Below are 17,784 nucleotides of genomic sequence, written 5' to 3'. Positions count from 1 at the left end.
TCTGTAGTGCAGTCATTTCTGTGAGAAGCTAACCCTCTGTGTTCTGTGTATATATTTAGTGTTCAAGCTGTCAATGTATGTACATATTGTATGAAGCTGTTAGAGTGGAAGAGAGATATTTACGAATGCTGGCAACTAGGATATAAGATGGAATATTCTGCCCTGCTGATGACTGTAAATGTTGTATTTAGTATTTACTGATCTTTTCATATTCCTAATGTATGTTTAGAATTAATAATTTTGTATGGTGGGAAAAGCTTTATAGAAAAAGGTCGATGCACACCTCAACAGGTTGGTGACAGGCGCGTAGGACAAAAGTGCATTAAAAGGTTATCTGTGAAAAACAAAAGGACCTGCACACTTTAACAAACTTACCAAAAAAGTTTTTTTTTTTTTTAAAGAGACATTTTTGGCAAGTTTCCGACAGTGTGCGGCTCCTTTTCCTTTTAGAGTACGGTAAGAAAAAACCTGTGTGAAGTGAGTGGTGCAACTCCGTGTGTGTGTGTGTGTGTGTGGGGGGGGGGGGGGGGGGGGGGAGCCGCCCCACGTCCATAACGGTTGATAAATTACAGTTACCGTGTGGGGGTCCCTCTACTGTATCTGTACTGTACTGGCACACCCGAAATCACCATATATACAGTTAATATGTGTGTTTGTGTGTGTTAGGTTGCACCACTCAAAAAAAACATGAGGCTTTTTTAATCTTCCGATGGTGTGTGCTGACAATGCCCAGAATGACTAATTAGGAATCAATGGAATGCTATTTGTTAATATAACAGAACCAGACTATTAACTGTATGGAAAAAGAGTGTATAGTGTGCACTGTAGTTATACACTATAAGATCATTAGGTTATTTATGGCTGTACTACATCATGTAAACGATAAATTAAGCATATGCGGCTATGCGACCCACTGAAATGTTTTTATTTTTACATACTTGATTTTGTTTTTGCCTGAAAAGTACATGTGTGAGAAACTTCTTTTTTCTTCAAATTACTATTTTCCTTTAATAACTTGATTTGTGAAGTGGTAAAAATGTACAGATGATGCCAAAATACAAACTACTAAATAAATCACAAAATATAAGCTTGTAGATCGATTGTTTGAACTGTTTTTGCATTTATGTATTCATTTGTGGATAACAGTGGTGTACTTAAGTAATTTTTTTAGGTATTTGTACACAATTTCCAAATCTTTCACTTCTATACTCCACTACATCTCAGATCCAAATATTGTACTTTTACTCCACTACAATTATTTGATAGACTAGTTACTTTGTGAATTTGGATTATTATTACATACAGTATAACCACTTCAGCCGTATACACAGTGTTGGGCAAGTTACTTTGAAAGCGTAGCTTGTAAAGCTACAAGTAGCTCACCATGGCAGTAGCTTGATCAAGCTACATAGCTACCACCGGAGAGATGTAGCTTGTAAAGCTACAGCTACATGGAAAAAGTAGCTCAAAGTAGCTCAGCTACTTTTTATTTTTCAGCGTTAAATTGAGAATGTACATGCGGGAGACCCCTCCTCCCCTCTGGGAGACCCCTCCCCTCTGGGAGACCCCTCCTCCCCTCTGGGAGACCCCTCCCACCCTGCTCCCCTCGGGGAGACCCCTCCTCCCCCTGCTCCCCTCTGGGAGACCCCTCCTCCCCCTGCTCCCCTCTGGGAGACCCCTCCTCACCCTGCTCCCCTCTGGGAGACCCCTCCTCACCCTGCTCCCCTCTGGGAGACCCCTCCTCACCCTGCTCCCCTCTGGGAGACCCCTCCTCCACCTGCTCCCCTCTGGGAGACCCCTCCTCCCCCTGCTCCCCTCTGGGAGACCCCTCCTCCCACCCTGCTCCCCTCTGGGAGACCCCTCCTCACCCTGCTCCCCTCTGGGAGACCCCCCCACCCTGCTCCCCTCTGGGAGACCCCTCCTCCCCCTGCTCCCCTCTGGGAGACCCCTCCTCCCACCCTGCTCCCCTCTGGGAGACCCCTCCCACCCTGCTCCCCTCTGGGAGACCCCTCCTCCCACCCTGCTCCCCTCTGGGAGACCCCTCCTCACCCTGCTCCCCTCTGGGAGACCCCTCCTCACCCTGCTCCCCTCTGGGAGACCCCTCCTCCCACCCTGCTCCCCTCTGGGAGACCCCTCCTCCCCCTGCTCCCCTCTGGGAGACCCCCCCACCCTGCTCCCCTCTGGGAGACCCCCCCACCCTGCTCCCCTCTGGGAGACCCCTCCTCCCCCTGCTCCCCTCTGGGAGACCCCTCCTCCCCTCTAGGAGACCCCTGCTCCCCCCTGGGAGACCCCTCCCACCCTGTGATACCAGGGCCAATCAGAGGCCAATTAGAGGCAGCTGTCAAGTGCTGATATGCCCTCAAAGCAATCAGAAAAAGGAACAGTCCTTGATTTTTCAAAGGGGGTTCTAGTACAAGAATTAACACAGCAACCAATGGTCAAAATTTATATATTTCTTTCATGTTATTGCCCAAAATTGTAGCTTGTAACTTCAGTAGCTAAGCTACAAAAAATGACCCAAAAGGTAGCTGAGCTACTTGACGAGGTACACAAATATGAATGTAGCTAAAATACCACAAGCTACAGCAAAATGTAGCTCAGCTACGTAGCTCAGCTACATGTAGCTTAATACTCCCCAACACTGCGTATACATTTCAGCTATTTTGAAAATAGCCAATCTACAAGCTATTTTCAAAATAAACATTTGAAAACTTGAAATTGGACGTCTGCGGAACCTGCGTAATTATTAGGCTACTTTTACTTTTGGTACTTAAGTTAAGTTAAAATGTATATTTTGATACCAACATTTTGAATTCTGGACTTTTGCTTGTAATGGAGTATTTCTACATTGCAGTATTGATACTTATACACTATACTTATACTCAAACTACAAAATGTGAGTAGGCCTACTCTTGCTACAGACAGACAGGACATTTGGGATTTTGGGTGCTTTGAGGTCGTGTGGTGGACTGGTGGTAAATGTATTCCCTCACTGCCTGCCGCGCATGCGCAGTGCATTTCTTCTTCCACCGGTGCAGAGCAGTAGGGTAAGCAAGCAGAGATGAATGAGGACGTTTTCGTAGTTTAATTCATATAAAAGCGAACATCGCTCACTGCGGCGACCATTTTGCATAAATATCACATCTGTCATGTCGTGCCAAATATGTTTCGCAGTGGGGTTCGAAACTCGTGCTGCCAGAACATTCATTTAGGCGTTTTAGAATCGGCTGAGCAGCAGCAGGAACAGCAAGTGAAGTGCTAGCTGGCTAATGCTAACGCTAGCCACTGGGCCTCGTTGTGTTGATCAGCTCGTGCAGCCTTAATCTCGCGCGAGTTTACGTTGAACTTGATAACAAAAAGCCACACTAGCTTGTGTTTATCACGAGAAGCTAAGCTAGCAAGCTAGTTTGCATGATCAGCCAACCGAGGTGAACTCAACTACTAATGAACGACGTGGTGTTTTTTTTTTAAAGATTGAGCTAACGTCAGTGGCCACGTTAGTATGGTGTTACAGTTCTGGGAATGCGTCTGTCATTGTGTCTAGCTGTAAAACACGTTAGCTAATACTTGCTAAGCTAATACGTAGCTAGCTGCTAGCTGTCCACACTAGACCAAAGTGCTGATAATTAGCTCTGCTGTGTCATCAACGCGTTATTATTGAAGTAACTGCAATAAATTGCTTTGTTTAAAAAAAAAGCGTTATACCCTGTGTATAGCATGTATAATATAACGACGCAATGTGACATGTCTCTGTTTACAAAATGCTGTACCCCCTTCCAACTGTATATACACTTTAACCCGTTTTCAATTTTTATTATATTTTGACAATTGCTTCGGCAATGTAAACGTATGTTTTCTCATGCATCTCCATTGATTTGCAATTTTGCATTGAATTCCCAGTTCCCACCCACCGCAGCTTTAGGTAAACCCCGCTGTGATTGGCCAGTAGTCGCTGTCATTATTGACATTTGACAGTTCTCTTTAACCCTAACCTCACTCAGTAAAACTAATAACTATGCTTAAACCTAACCTCAGTAAAACTATACATAAACCTAACCTCAGTAAAACTATGCCTAAACCTAACTTCAGTAAAACTATACATAATAAAACCTTACCTTAACTTTTTGAGGCGAACAAAAATAAAAGCCTGGGTACCGACTACCGAGGCTATCCAAATATTGGAACTATCCCATTGAGATAGAATGAGCACTAACCATTGTTACAATGGGACTATGGGAGTCAACTCTAGTATCATCACTCTCTTAGTAGATTACTCTGCCTAAACCTAAAACTGTGCATGTGTGGGAGCCAATCAGACGGGTCTATCCTAGAGCTGTGGTGGGAATCATAATCATGCACATTAATAACTGGGTTTTTTTTAACCGTCTCTTTTCGTTGTCAGACCAGACTGAGTGACTGACAACCCACCACCTGCCGAGAGAAGACCTCCCCCCACCACCACCCGACCCCCGGCCCCTTTCAGCCAGAGTCATGGCTCAGTTCGGGGGACAGAAGAACCCACCCTGGGCCACCCAGTTCGCTAGCACACCGGTGTCTCAGCCGGGCCACACAGGGCAGTCTGGCCTCGACCTCAACAGCCTACACTGTGAGTAGCAGTTCATTAAGTAGTAGTAGCCTTGCCGAGCCATGAGGCCCATATAATAATAGGGTACACCCCCTGGACATGTCGCAGGGACTTGCCCCCAACCCAACCGTTGATGCTGAGTGCCAAGCAGGGAGGCACTGGGTCCCATTTTTAGAGTCTTTGGTTAGTTTGGTATGACCCGGTCGAGGATTGAATCCCGACCTCCCAGTCTCAGGTGAGACACTCTAACCAGAAGGCCACTGAGCTGGTTTCGAGTTCATTAGAGGCACATTTTTTAATATGGGTCCCCAACATTCCCCCAAAAACCTAAAATGTTCAGGAATTAACTCGAAATAAAACGTATTTATTAAATTCTTCCCCCCTGGATTATGGGGAATAAAACAAATCTCGGGGAGTCGGGATGCCGGGCATGGCATCCATTGCAAAAGTGAATTAATCTTGTTTTCTCAGGGCCAGTGCGGAACCAGTTAAAGTGAACGCGTATGGTGGCACTGGGAACTGGGGTTTATGCTAACAGCTAGCCGCAATTATAGAGTTAAAAACTAAATTCATTTTTTTTCTTCAGTAATTTCAGGAAGAAATCAAAGCAGAAAGCAGAAAAACAATTCAATAAATTAGAAAACAAAGTAGTAGTGAAAATAGCTGATCTACAAGTTCACAATGTGGTGTGTAGCGACGAGTTGTGATCTTGTATATCTGATACTTTCACTAGTTTGAGTCCTGGGCAAACGTCTAATTTATTTTTTGGGGGTCTTGAGCTAAAACGTTTGGGAACCACTGCATTAGAGGGAGTCCCAAGTCCATGCTGTGTGTTGTTGTGCTGAAATGAAATGAATGTCCCTAGTACACACAGGCTGTGCAATTTGTGGTTGTTGTTCTCATGTGGTATACTTAACTTGACTTGTGTTGAGGTCTAGCTGTGGACGATATCTCAGCTGTCAAAAGGGTGCCTGTGTGCACTGTGCAGCCAGTAGGGTCATATTTAGATTAATTTAATAGATAACATAGTTGGTTTCAGAAAAAAAGGATGCCAGCCAGTCTAGCAAATATTAACTTTGGTCAAGAGAATATTTGTCAAGTGTCTATGCTAGAAAGCTCATAGGTTAGTCCCAACTCAACCTAGCCGTAAGCAACTCTTAGATCCAGAGTTCCAATACCAACCCTTGACAGACCATACATCCAAATAGATAAATAATAGAAACGTCCTATCTGATTGTATTATCATACTATAATTAACCGAATGTCTGTGTGTCCGTGTGTGTCTGTCTGTCTGTCTGTCAGAAACATTGCCGTAACTCCTTACTGCCTGCACCAATCACTCCCACTTTTCACACAGGCATTGACCATATGAATATGGAGGGCGTAACGAAGCCCTTTTTTCGATTTGACACATTAATCTCACAACGGGTAAGGACTAGTACGTTAAACTCACCATTCCAGCTGTACAGAAAGATTGAATTACCCTATTTCTATCTGCAAAGTTTTCAGTGCATAAAAATCCACCATAGATATTTCATGACCTACTTTCTGTCAATTAAATGAAAGTGTTTGAAGCAGTCTGGAAGCACTCGTTGGAAATAACTCGACGGCCCTGCGTGCCACCTGTTTCGGAATGGCACACAATGCAGTAGGCAGCAGGGGCGTCCTTTGGTCTAGTGGTCCAGGCACATGCCACATATAGGCTCTGGCCTGACAGCGGGTCGCGTATTCGAGTCCCGTTCATGACGACCTTTGCTGTATGTCTCTCCCCTTCTATCTCTCCCTCTTTCCTGTCTATCTTCACTTGTTGTAACTATCAAGAAAGGCAAAAAGCCTAAAACAAATCTTAAAAAACCCCAAACAAATGCAGCAGGCAGCAGGACGCTGCGTTATTGAAAACGAGCACTTCCGAATTCCTAACACTGACATAACATGTCTATGGTGGATTTTTATTAAAGAAAAACTTTGCTGATAGAGGATAATTCAAGATTTCCATACAGCTGCATTGTTGTCTGTCAAGGGTTGGTATTGTAACTCTAGATTCCAGATATAAAAAAATAGGATCTAAGTTGCTTGCGGCCAACTCGGCCTGTTACGTCAGGGACGTACAGGGACCATCTGGGTTCCTTGAGGGGGTTCTAAATGGACCCTTATAGGTCTGTCTGTACCTCTAAAAGTGTACAAATGGAACCAAATGCACCTGTAAGGGTCCATTAACTCTTATTTGGTTCAGAGTTATGGGGGTCCTTGAAATTAAAATGTTGGAGAACCACTGATCTAGGAATAAATCAAAATTACATTAATAATGATTGTTATTGTTAATGTGTAGCTACAAGTTAGTAAAACTATAATACATATAGTACAGAGTAAGAGTTCAAAAATATAAACTGAAGCATTCAAAATATGACGGTATCAAAATATGGTATCTGCACAAGTCTAAACAATTACTATGAAATGATGCACTGTGTGTGGCCCGCCCTACCATCAAGCACTTTGACGTAATTATATATTTTTCTTTATTACTGTTTTTGATACTACTATGATAACTTGTTTTTAAATTATTTGTTTTGATCTGTATTGCTGCGTGCCGGCTTGTTTTGAACTCTGGTTTGCTTGATCTCCCGTCTGCACAACAAAGTTAATCTTGGGTAGTAGTGGGTAGCCTACTAATTAAATTATACTTTCTGTCCAAGGCACTCACTCTTCCCCCTCATCTCTACTGTTTCTCTTTGTCATATCAACAGCACCTACATAACATTAAAACCCATTTTGGGCGGGAACCCCTGTTGGTGTTTCAAGCATTATATTATACTTTTGCTATTGGAAAATAGCAGGTCTGCTATTTTTGAAAATGTGTGAAAATGTGGCCCAAATATTTGAATATATTCTTTCAGAGCGAACGTTTTTAGCTCAAATCTTTGCTTCTGGGAGGGTCCCTGGAACTACACATTTTCAGATGGGGCTCAGCGGCCTATTACTGTACATACATAATTCTGTGGGTTCTTGACATGAAATAGTTTGAGAACCACTGACATACTAGAAACATAGGTTTTTCAGAAAACTGTCATGATTTAGAAGACATTTTTAGAATCTGGTCTCAGGTCTAAAAGGGTTAAACATTAAGTTCAAAATTGACACCTGATTTTGGTTCATTGTGAGCCTAAATCACATTGTACTGATGAAAATGCCACCACCTAAAACCCACCTATTCAGACTCCACCTTAGCCCGCCGCACTTGCCCTAGCCTCGACGACCTTGCAGGTGCATGCAAAGGCTAAAATATGTAATTTAGAATAGATATATATATATTATGATGTAGACTTGGCATTCTATAGTGTCACACTGTCACTGTCACTTATAGTTTCACTAGAATTTCGCGGCCGCTTTGCGGCCGCTCATCCCAGAGTTACTTTGCCGCGCACTATGGGAAGAAGGAAATTGTGGGAGTTGACTCCACATGTAGTAACGGATGGGTTATTAGTTATTATTATGTGTCCTTATTAGTGTGGTGTAGTGTAGTCAACACGTTATGGCTCATACACACTGCCCGGTATTTGCTCCGATTATGCTGTCGGGGAGCATTTTTGCCGCTGGCCGACAAAACCGCTGATCTGACGTTAAGCGGTGCCCAAAAGGTAGATCAGGATCTACCAGTATAGATCACAAAGGCTTTGCAGTTAGACCACATGACATGGCCCTAAAGAAATATATAATTTTAATATAAAAAACGATTTTTGCATCTGCCGCTTGAGATGACCTGAGATGACTTGATTGATTGACATCAAAAAGGGTCTGTCAGCTCAAACACACAATGCAATACTTGTTGTTGCGTACAATCATCAGTAGCAAAGTCAAATAGCAAAAATAAAAACCCTACCATTTCCATTTCCCCCCCCCTCTATTTCCCATTCCATGTGCGTTTGTCTTATAGTTCTCTGGCCTCACACACACACACACACACACACACACACACACACACAGTATTGGCAACAAATTGCACTTGAAGTACAGTACAGTTGAAAATGGCAGATCTACCAGCTCACAATGCATAATCATGTAACATATTCTGTTTCTCTCTCTCTCTCACACACACACACACACACACACACACACACACACACACAGAGAATTGACATCAAAATGTACTTTACAGTTGAAAATAGCAGATCTCCAAGCTCATGATGCAGCAACACAGCAGATCTCCAAGCTCATGATGCAGCAACACAAACGTCCAACATAGATAAAAGAAATTACTCACCTACTGCTGCAGGTCCATAAATAATCCCAGCGTTGTTCAAGATGCATAATAATGATTGTCGCGTGGTTTAGCGACGTCTACCACAGTCCACATACCACTATGAGAGGAGAACGACACACACGTGCGACTACACACACACACGTGCGATACCGCACGGCGCACGCACGCAGCGCACGCAGCATTGATGTGTGTTGCTACGAAGCAGCATTGTGTTGCTAGGCACGTACGCGTGCAGAGAAAGACAGAGTTATTTAACCCTTGGAATGCCAGGACCAATTTTTTTGTTTGGGTAACAAATTGGCATATTTTTAATACATCGTTTTAACATACAAGAAAGATCTGGTGGATTGAAGAGATGTTTTTTTTTGTTCATTCATAGCAAATGTATCCTCTCGATTCGCCACCAGATGGCGGGAAAGCATCATTATGCTGATTTTGGCTAAAATAGACGGATCTTCCTAAGTCACTTCCGGTTGAACGATCAACAACATCCTGTAGTAGTTTGACCCTAGTCAATAGTTTGGCTGGTCCGGATTGCTAAGCTAATGCTATATTTTTCATAACTAAGTCAAATTAACCTCAAATCAACCCCAAAAGATCGCAAAATATCACATTTTTTACACCGACGCACATAGAGACGGCGCGCGTGCACGATAGCGCACGATCACGCGGATTTCGGCCGTTTTTTGGTAAATTACATCCAACATTAGTGATATTAGCGAATTTTTTTTAATTTTTGCTCTTTTGACCCCGCGATAACTGATATTGATTGTCATTCCGTTTTTTCCGTTAACGGGAGGTTTAGATTTTTCGATTAATTCCGTTTTTTCCGTGAATTGTAGGCCAAGGGTTAATGAAAGTGAAGATTATAACGTCCTGTATTGGTAGCCTATATTATCCCAATATTGCCGTTACGCATTTGACTTGAATAATGTTGTGTGCTCACGTGCGGAGAAAGACAGTTATTTAATGAAACTCAAGATTATAACGTCCTGTCTTGCTGGCGCCGCGTATAGCCTGCATGGCTATTTGTGTGTGTGTGTGTGTGTGTGTGTGTGTGTGTGTGTGTGTGTGTGTGTGTGTGTGTGTGTGTGTGTGTGTGTGTGTGTGTGTGTGTGTGTGTGTGTGTGTGTGTGTGTGTGTGTGTGTGTGTGTGTGTGTGTGTGTGTGCGCGCGCGCGCGCAATCAAAAGTACTCTGCAGTATGGCTTGCATGCGAAATAGCCCAATGCGATCTGTGTAATCGTGTATACTTAGCACAAACCAAGTTCTGACAAAGAACAATGTTGATGTAACTAAGAGATTCGCTGAGTGATTTACATTTTATATACAGAGATTTAGAAGGAATAAGCAAAATCGTGAGGCTACAATTCCTCTCCCCTTCCTTGTTTCTCTTCTCCTGCGGGAGATCAGAATCAGATTCTGAGAGCTAGTGTGGGCCTATTAGAAGACAGGGCAGTGTTGCCAGGTTTGCGAATTGTAGTGTGTGTTGAATGGCATTTGTGGGCTTGTGAATGAATTTTCTCACATGTAATTTGTGCTCACTTGCATAGACCTGGCGAATTTAGCGTGGTGAAAGGGCAACAGTGTTCCGGGGGTGTGGGTGCTTCGGGCGATAATGTTTGTAGTAAACAAATGCATTGGCGGCGTGAGTGTGGAAGGGAGGCATTTTTGGTGGCAGTGCCAGTGCCAGTGTTTGGCGGGTGGTGTCGAGTTTTGGCGTTCGGCGCGATAGGAGGAGATAGCATTGCAACTAGTGGTGGGGAAAAAAATCGATTAGTCAATTAATCGCGATGCCATCATGGGCGATAATTCATCGATGCACAAATGTCAAACATCGATTATATAATGCTAGTCCTTACCCGTTCTGAATATATGCAAACAGCAAATCATGTTCAGTGTGTGATGTAATAGATCACATTACTGATAGGGGGGGGAATTGTTTACAGATGGTCTTGGAAAGTTGGGTTGGGCACTAAAGTATAGGCTAATTAAATGCTGTAGTACAATCATAAGTACACCATTGATGTGTGATGTAAATATGGTGGTGATATTCTGCCTATAAATGGAAGTTATTGAATATTTTCAAGGTCGGTGTTGCACTTTGTAGACGGTCCCTAACCGCTCACCGTCTGCTGCCCGTGGAGATATAAGCTATTAAACGGTGAACGCGGAGGTTGGCTTTTTGGGCTTCAAAGCAAGTTGTAGTTTGTTCTTTATATAATCAGGATAAGAATTAGGTGTTTTGTGTGATTTAGGAACGTGTCGTTGTCATTGCATCTGTCTGTATGTATTTTGTCATTGTGTTGTTCCGACGGCACGGGATCTGTCTTCTCCAAACGTCTAAATGGTGCATTTATATATAGCGGCGGAGCGGCTGCAGTCCTGGCTGTGTGTCGCTGATCATAAGCCCAGAAACAGTGTCCTCGGAGCGGCTGCAGTCCTGGCTGTGTGTCACTGATCATAAGCCCAGAAACAGTGTCCTCGGAGCGGCTGCAGTCCTGGCTGTGTGTCGCTGGTCATTCACATCCAACACGGACACAGAACAGATGCTCCGACGGGGCTGGGTTTCGCTTCCTACGTCACACTACAAACGGTGACCTATCGAATTATGCGTCCCACACCCCCTCCACAGGCACACAATTCTTCAAGTTACAATTCTCCATGATCGTGTGGTGATGTAAAAACAATATCTGTACAGTAAATATGACAGTTGCGTCGGTAAAAAAGTAGCCTAGCTGGATTGTGGGAGCGTGCAGATTTATTTTGGCATGGAGAGATGTGTGCTAATAGTGTGGCTCGGTCGGAGATAGAGCACGGACAAATAAACTGGTTTTTATTCACTAATAAATTCATTATTAATCTTATTGGAAAAATGGCTTCGTTAAGACCTCCATATTATTATGGTCAATGCCTGTGTGAAAAGTGGGAGCGATTGGTGCAGGCAATGAGGAGATAAGTGTTTGTTTCTGACAGACAGACAGACAGACAGACAGACATTCAGACATTCGCTCTATTATTATTAGGATATTTCTTTTACCGGAGCAAAAGGGCGGAACTAATGTGCGACTGCGCTGCGTCGTCGTACCGGACTGTTTAGAGTGACGCACACAGCACTCGCACACGCTTTAGCTTTCAACAACCAAAACAACGAGTTACCAACGCGGAGGGGAAGAGAAAAAAGATGACAGAAAGGGAACATTTTGGATCGTATGAGGTTGAGGGGACACGAGAACTCGATAAAACTCACACCATCGACCGCCTGTGAAATGTGGCCGAGATGGGACGATGTAGTGTGGCTCCAAAGTGCTAACATGGCCCGGAATCCGTCGCTCCCCACGACCGAATGTGAACGTAAATCCTTTGCAATAAAAGTGCAGATGGACTTCGTAATTCTAGTCGCCTTTTCTGAGTGCATGGGCAGCTGTCCGTGTGTTCGGGATCGGGATGGTTGTCTTGACTGCATCTCTGGATGTCAGTGGGCAATATGGTCTTGTACACGTTGTGAGTTGTATCGAGTTCCCGTGTCCCCTCAACATCATAGAATCCAAAATGTTGCCATACACTTACTACTAATACTAATACTTTAAACCAAATGCTCCTTAATGTGTGCAAACAAACAGAAAAGTGCAACATATAGTCTCAAGAACTGACCCAAAGCTTCCTTAATGACACTTCAGTAACTGAAAATTAAATCCCTGAATAAGGAAACAAAGAAAAGCACCTTTTTTGTCCTAACAAAGAATAAAGGCAATTTGAGTGCTGCTGACCTCAACCGAAATCCTGCCCATGTATTTCTATGACATGACATCTTATGTCATTATTAATATATATTTATTGTATGCTTGTACAAACTCATTCTTTTTTTTTTAAAGAAAGCTGCTTATTGCTGTTCTGTATTTGGCCACGGTCACCCATCTGAAAATATTTTCTTCTATGGACCCCCCCAGAAGCAAAGATTCGAGTTAAAAACATGCACTGTGAAAGAATATATATATTCATAATCATTATAAAGCACTTTGTTTATTTGTCACACAGTGACTGAGTGATTAACAGTGAGTGATTAATCATGATTAATCGGGATTAATCGAATCGTAACATAGCCCAATTAATCAGGATTAATCGGGATTAATCGAATCGTGACCCTCGGAAACGATGTGTAATCGCATCGCCAGGTACCTGGCGATATCCGCCACTAGTTGCAACACTGCGAAGGTAAGTGTGTGACGTCACTGCCGTGTGAGTGTGTGTGTGGGTGTAGTGTGTAAGATGGTGTTGTGGGTGTTGCAATAGCGACGTAGCTGTTGTGGCTTTGGGTTTCTTGCCATGTGTTATGTACAACTTCTCCAATATAGAATAGATTGTACAGATATTCTACTGTTGGATGGATGTTAGGTTCTTAGTTGTCTTATGATCCTGGGTGACTATTTATGTGTACTTGCTTACCTTGATGTACCTTGCTTCTTGTAACTCGCTCTGGATGTAAGAGCGTCTGCTAAATACCTAAATTGTAAATTCCCAACCCTGGTTAATAAATAATTCCCCTTCTACGCCTCTCTTCTCGGCCCTTACAGCTCTAGGAGTGCAGCAGCCGTCTCTGTTGGGATCGCCCTCCATGTACTCCCAGCAGGTGGCCTCACTCAACAACCAGTCTGCCGCCGCCAACTACCAGCTCTCTCAGCAGCAGACGGCCGCCCTGCAGCAGCAGGCCGCGGCCGCCGCTGCCGCAGCACTGCAACAGGTCGGCTACAGTAAACGGCTGTCTGTCTGATTTATGGCCACGTGTAATCTTGTCTGATCAAAGCTCACGTCTAATACCATGTTCTATGTGGTGTGTTTAGTCGCAGATCAATTCTGCTCTCCAGCAGTATCAGCAGCAACAGCAGCAGCAACAACAACAGCAGCAGCAGCAGCAGCAGCAACAACAGCAGCAGCAGCAGCAGCAGCAGCAACAACAACAACAACAACAACAACAGCAGCAGCAGCAGCAACAACAGCAGCAACAGCAGCAACCCCCCCAACAACTGTACAATGTACCTCACCAGGTGACACACAAACTCCTCCATCTGTTGCACAACATGAACCTGCCAATGTCCATTTCTTGGTGCATTTCCAACCACATTTCTATCAATTGCCACCCCCTACTTATTTGTTATCTGTTGTGTGACGTTATCGCAGACTTTTGTCGGCCCATGTTAAGTCAGAATGTTGGCTCGCACAACACATTGTGGCGTGTCAAAAGCAGGAGGTTTGGCAAGGTTGTAGAACAATCATAAACACAAAGTCCTCTGGCAAACCAACATGAGTCCATTTTAAAATAAATGTCCCGTGCTTCAATTTCATTGTCTTTTATAAATCCTTAAAAACTATTAACTTTAATTGCATGACCACCAGTTGGATGACTTTTCTTTTCCATTGGTTGACTTCTCAACCAACCTATCTATCCTGTATTGCCATGACATTGTCATGGCAGTACACAACACAACTGATGAGTTCAAATAGAAAGGAGTATTTATTTAACAGTATTTAAAAATTGACTGTGTACTACCCTCTTTCTCCACAGCTTCCACAACCACAACAGGCACTGCTTTCCCAGGTAATATGTCAAACCACAGTTAGGGCAGATTCAAACTGTTCCCGAATACGATTGTCTGGTCCCCGCTGGCCATGATTCACATTGGCCTTGATTCTTCTGCACCCGAGTACACTTCGTTCAACTGTATTCAATGCTTTCACATTGCAGCGATCCGTATCCGAGTACACTTCAATCGGTCCCGAGACTACCTCCATGTGGTCCCGTGAACGGTTGGGTGATCCGCTCCCGGGAACGGTACGCAGCATTCACACTAACCACAACATCTGCCAAGTGGTCCCGAGTGCGGCCCCCGGGACCATAGTGTGAATCTGCCCTTAGACATCAACAGTATTGGCTGGTTTGATTGGGACAGCCATACTGAACAATAAAGGTCATGCGTGTGTATGCATGCGTGTAACAATCTGTCTCTTTCTCTCTCATGTGGAGTGTCACACTGACCATGTGGAGTGTCACACACTGACATGTCAGGTCTGACATCTCTTCGTTAAGACTGTTGGCACATATCACCCTTACATTCCTGCCATGACAGTTCACTTTCATGTACTGCTTGTGTAGAGGAAATGCCATTGACATTACAGAGCTTACTACTTCCTCTCGCAAAATAATGTGGCGCGTTGAAAAAGAAAACAAAGCACTGCATGCCAAATCACAGCCTTTTGACTGGCTGTGAGCGGCAAACTGTCATAAGGACTGCAGAAAACAGATCACAGCCTTTTGACTGGCTGTGAGCGGCAAACTGTCATAAGGACTGCAGAAAACAGACGGACATCGGAGAGAAAGATGGATAGCGATTAGACAATGAGTGTGTGTGTGTGTGTGAGAGAGAGTGAGCATTCAGCAGATTGTAGTGACCATCATGGGTTTCATGAAAGGCACTATATACATTCAAGTAATATATTATTATTATAGAATTAGTAAACGAATGCTGTGCTTCAACGCTGTATGTAGACATTTCACTGCATACATTGTTGTCATTACTAGAGCATGCCTCCTCCTGACATATTTGTGTTCTACCACACAGTTTTCTGATCAATACTGAGATAAATGTGTCTCGTTAAAATGACTGGAAATTAGTTATTGCCCTCTTTTTTTATGTGTCCTCTGTTGAGGTAGTTATTCTGAAACCTCCCCTCGGCTCTGCTCCTTCGTTTTCCTCAGCCGCCCACAAGCATGAGCCTGTCGAACCCCCAGCAGACGGCCCAGATCACGGTCTCCTACCCGACCCCGCGCTCCAGCCACCAGCAGCAGCCCCAGCCCCAGAAGCAGCGTGTCTTCACCGGGGTGGTCAACAAGCTGCACGACACCTTTGGCTTTGTGGATGAGGACGTCTTCTTCCAGCTGAGGTGAGAAGAAAGGCCACAACAATAGACAAATGGATAGATTGGTCCAGTCGGTGGTTCTCAGCATGGGTTTCAGGGTGTCCCCCAAAGTATTCCAAGGACTTTATAATACCTCACAAAAACGGAAAGAAAAGGAAAAAAAGAGCATTACTGCATCGAAGGTAATCGACGACAAACTACTATAACATTAAGGTGAAACATTGACCAAATTGTCAAATAATATGAAAAAGATAGTCTATAAATTATATATTACCTGTGGAACTGAGTCAAACTAAATTGAATGCATCACCACCTACATTCCAAGTGCTTGTCAGGGTTTGGGGCACCCCAGTTCAAATATGATTATTTTGCGGGGTACATTGATGTGAGCCTGGGAATTACAGTAGCCTGTAACTTACCACACTCTAACCAGACCTTCTTACTTAAGGTCCTTCCACGCGGGGGGTCCGTGACGCAGGCGTTGTCACCTGGCTCAACGACAGGTCTGCTCATGAGGGGCACGGGACGCATAGAGTACAAAAAAAGCTCAACAGAATCCAGGTCTAGTGCTGGGGGCGTGTGCACGAAACGGTCACGCATGACAATTTCACGGGACCTTGCCCACTAAAAAGTTTTTATGTTGTGTTGTCGCCCCTCAACTCCTCCACGCGTCCAAAATTAATGCACACCTCATTGTAAATGAATTACTAGGATCGTCAGTCGCTGCCCATCAGAACGGACCTTTACATATCTAACCAGAACTGGTAATGTTGCTGTACACACAATTTGGCATGAATTGACAGAGCCCGTTTCTGAGATGAGGAAGTTTGTCTAGCCATGTTAAGCAGTTTTGTGCTCCTATGTAGATTTACCCTCTCGTCCTGTTAATGTCCAATTGTGGCGCTGACGTTCATGTCACATTTTCATTCAAACGCCGTAGTTGACAACAGGAAACTGAGCCGGTATGTTTTGTGTTCTGTTGTGTTCAGCGCTGTGAAGGGCAAGACTCCTCAGGTGGGTGACAGGGTCCTAGTGGAGGCTGTGTACAACCCCAACATGCCCTTCAAGTGGAACGCTCAACGCATCCAGACGTTACCTCAGCTATCCAACCCGTCGGTGAGAAGAGAACACTCCCCCAAGCAGTCCCAGCATGGTGTATTCATCGCTAGTTTAACATTAAAGTCAACCAAATGTTTTACAACACCTCTAGTATGGGCCTTTTTAGATAACTTGATGTCAATGATAAAAGTATTAAACGAGAACGAATTCAACTGACATTGATTTCAGTCATTAGCCATACATTTATTCCTGAACATGAGCCTATACTGTCAATTAAGGAGATGTGTCCACCAAGGCGCATGATGCATTTTAAAATGTTCACAATCGGAGCGCCGCATTTTTGGCAACGCCATTGCTGAACGTTGTGAAATGTGTGGCGTTATGGCTTTGGTGGACAGGACCCGAATCCTGAACAACTTTCATCATGCTCTGATATTTTACATTGGGCAATTATTGACACATTCCAATTTCCTGTGGTGGTGTTGTGCGTGTTTTGGTGACGTGTGTCTGTGAGTGTGATCAAATTTGAAATTATCCTTCATAGGGTTGGGTGACGATACGAATACATCGTCAATCGCGAATATACGAATCCAATCACCGAATATTTTTATTAGGTGATTTCTCGGGACGATTTAGCCCAATTAACCTATAAAGTGTGAGCAACATGTGAATCAATTTGTCCCAGCAAAGTAGTAACAGCGGCCCGGGCGAAATCACCTCCTCCGTTATAATGTATGCTCCCACAGTCCCCGCACTCGGCAGCATCGGGCACCGGGGCACGGCACTTACGGCAGCCGCCAGCCAAAGTAAAGGCTGGGAGCCTTGGTTGCTGAGGGAGGCTGTAGCCTACATGTTGTTTAAGCTCCGGAGTCCAGTCCCATGCAGTTTAATAATATACAGTCACAACAGAATGCACACTGCTGTCTCGTGTCTCATCACAATCCCAATGCACCACCCGTGAGTGGCGG

The 17,784-nt window shown here is 44.1% G+C and overlaps 1 protein-coding gene across 4 annotated transcripts in view; it reads left to right on the top strand.

The window, feature by feature from the left end:
• The first annotated feature begins 3,031 nt into the window (after positions 1-3,031).
• ccar1 (cell division cycle and apoptosis regulator 1) overlaps positions 3,032-17,784 on the top strand; it is a 39,265-nt gene continuing 24,512 nt past the window's right edge. For 2 of the 4 annotated variants that reach the window (XM_083775330.1, XM_083775327.1), the window contains exons 1-8: positions 3,032-3,047; positions 4,403-4,606; positions 13,417-13,583; positions 13,684-13,887; positions 14,406-14,438; positions 14,586-14,672; positions 15,597-15,781; positions 16,747-16,873. In XM_083775330.1, coding sequence (XP_083631456.1) covers positions 4,492-4,606; positions 13,417-13,583; positions 13,684-13,887; positions 14,406-14,438; positions 14,586-14,672; positions 15,597-15,781; positions 16,747-16,873 — 918 coding nt within the window. In that variant the 5' untranslated portion in view covers positions 3,032-3,047; positions 4,403-4,491. Of the gene's footprint in view, positions 3,048-3,125; positions 3,429-4,402; positions 4,607-13,416; positions 13,584-13,683; positions 13,888-14,405; positions 14,439-14,585; positions 14,673-15,596; positions 15,782-16,746; positions 16,874-17,784 lie in introns of those variants that run through there. The other 2 variants (XM_083775328.1, XM_083775329.1) reach the window with 2 other exon arrangements.

Source organism: Protomyctophum parallelum, assembly GCF_964188405.1.
Source record: "Protomyctophum parallelum genome assembly, chromosome: 10".
NCBI classification, from domain to species: Eukaryota; Metazoa; Chordata; class Actinopteri; order Myctophiformes; family Myctophidae; genus Protomyctophum; species Protomyctophum parallelum.
This window is presented reverse-complemented; position numbering and strand designations above follow the sequence as displayed.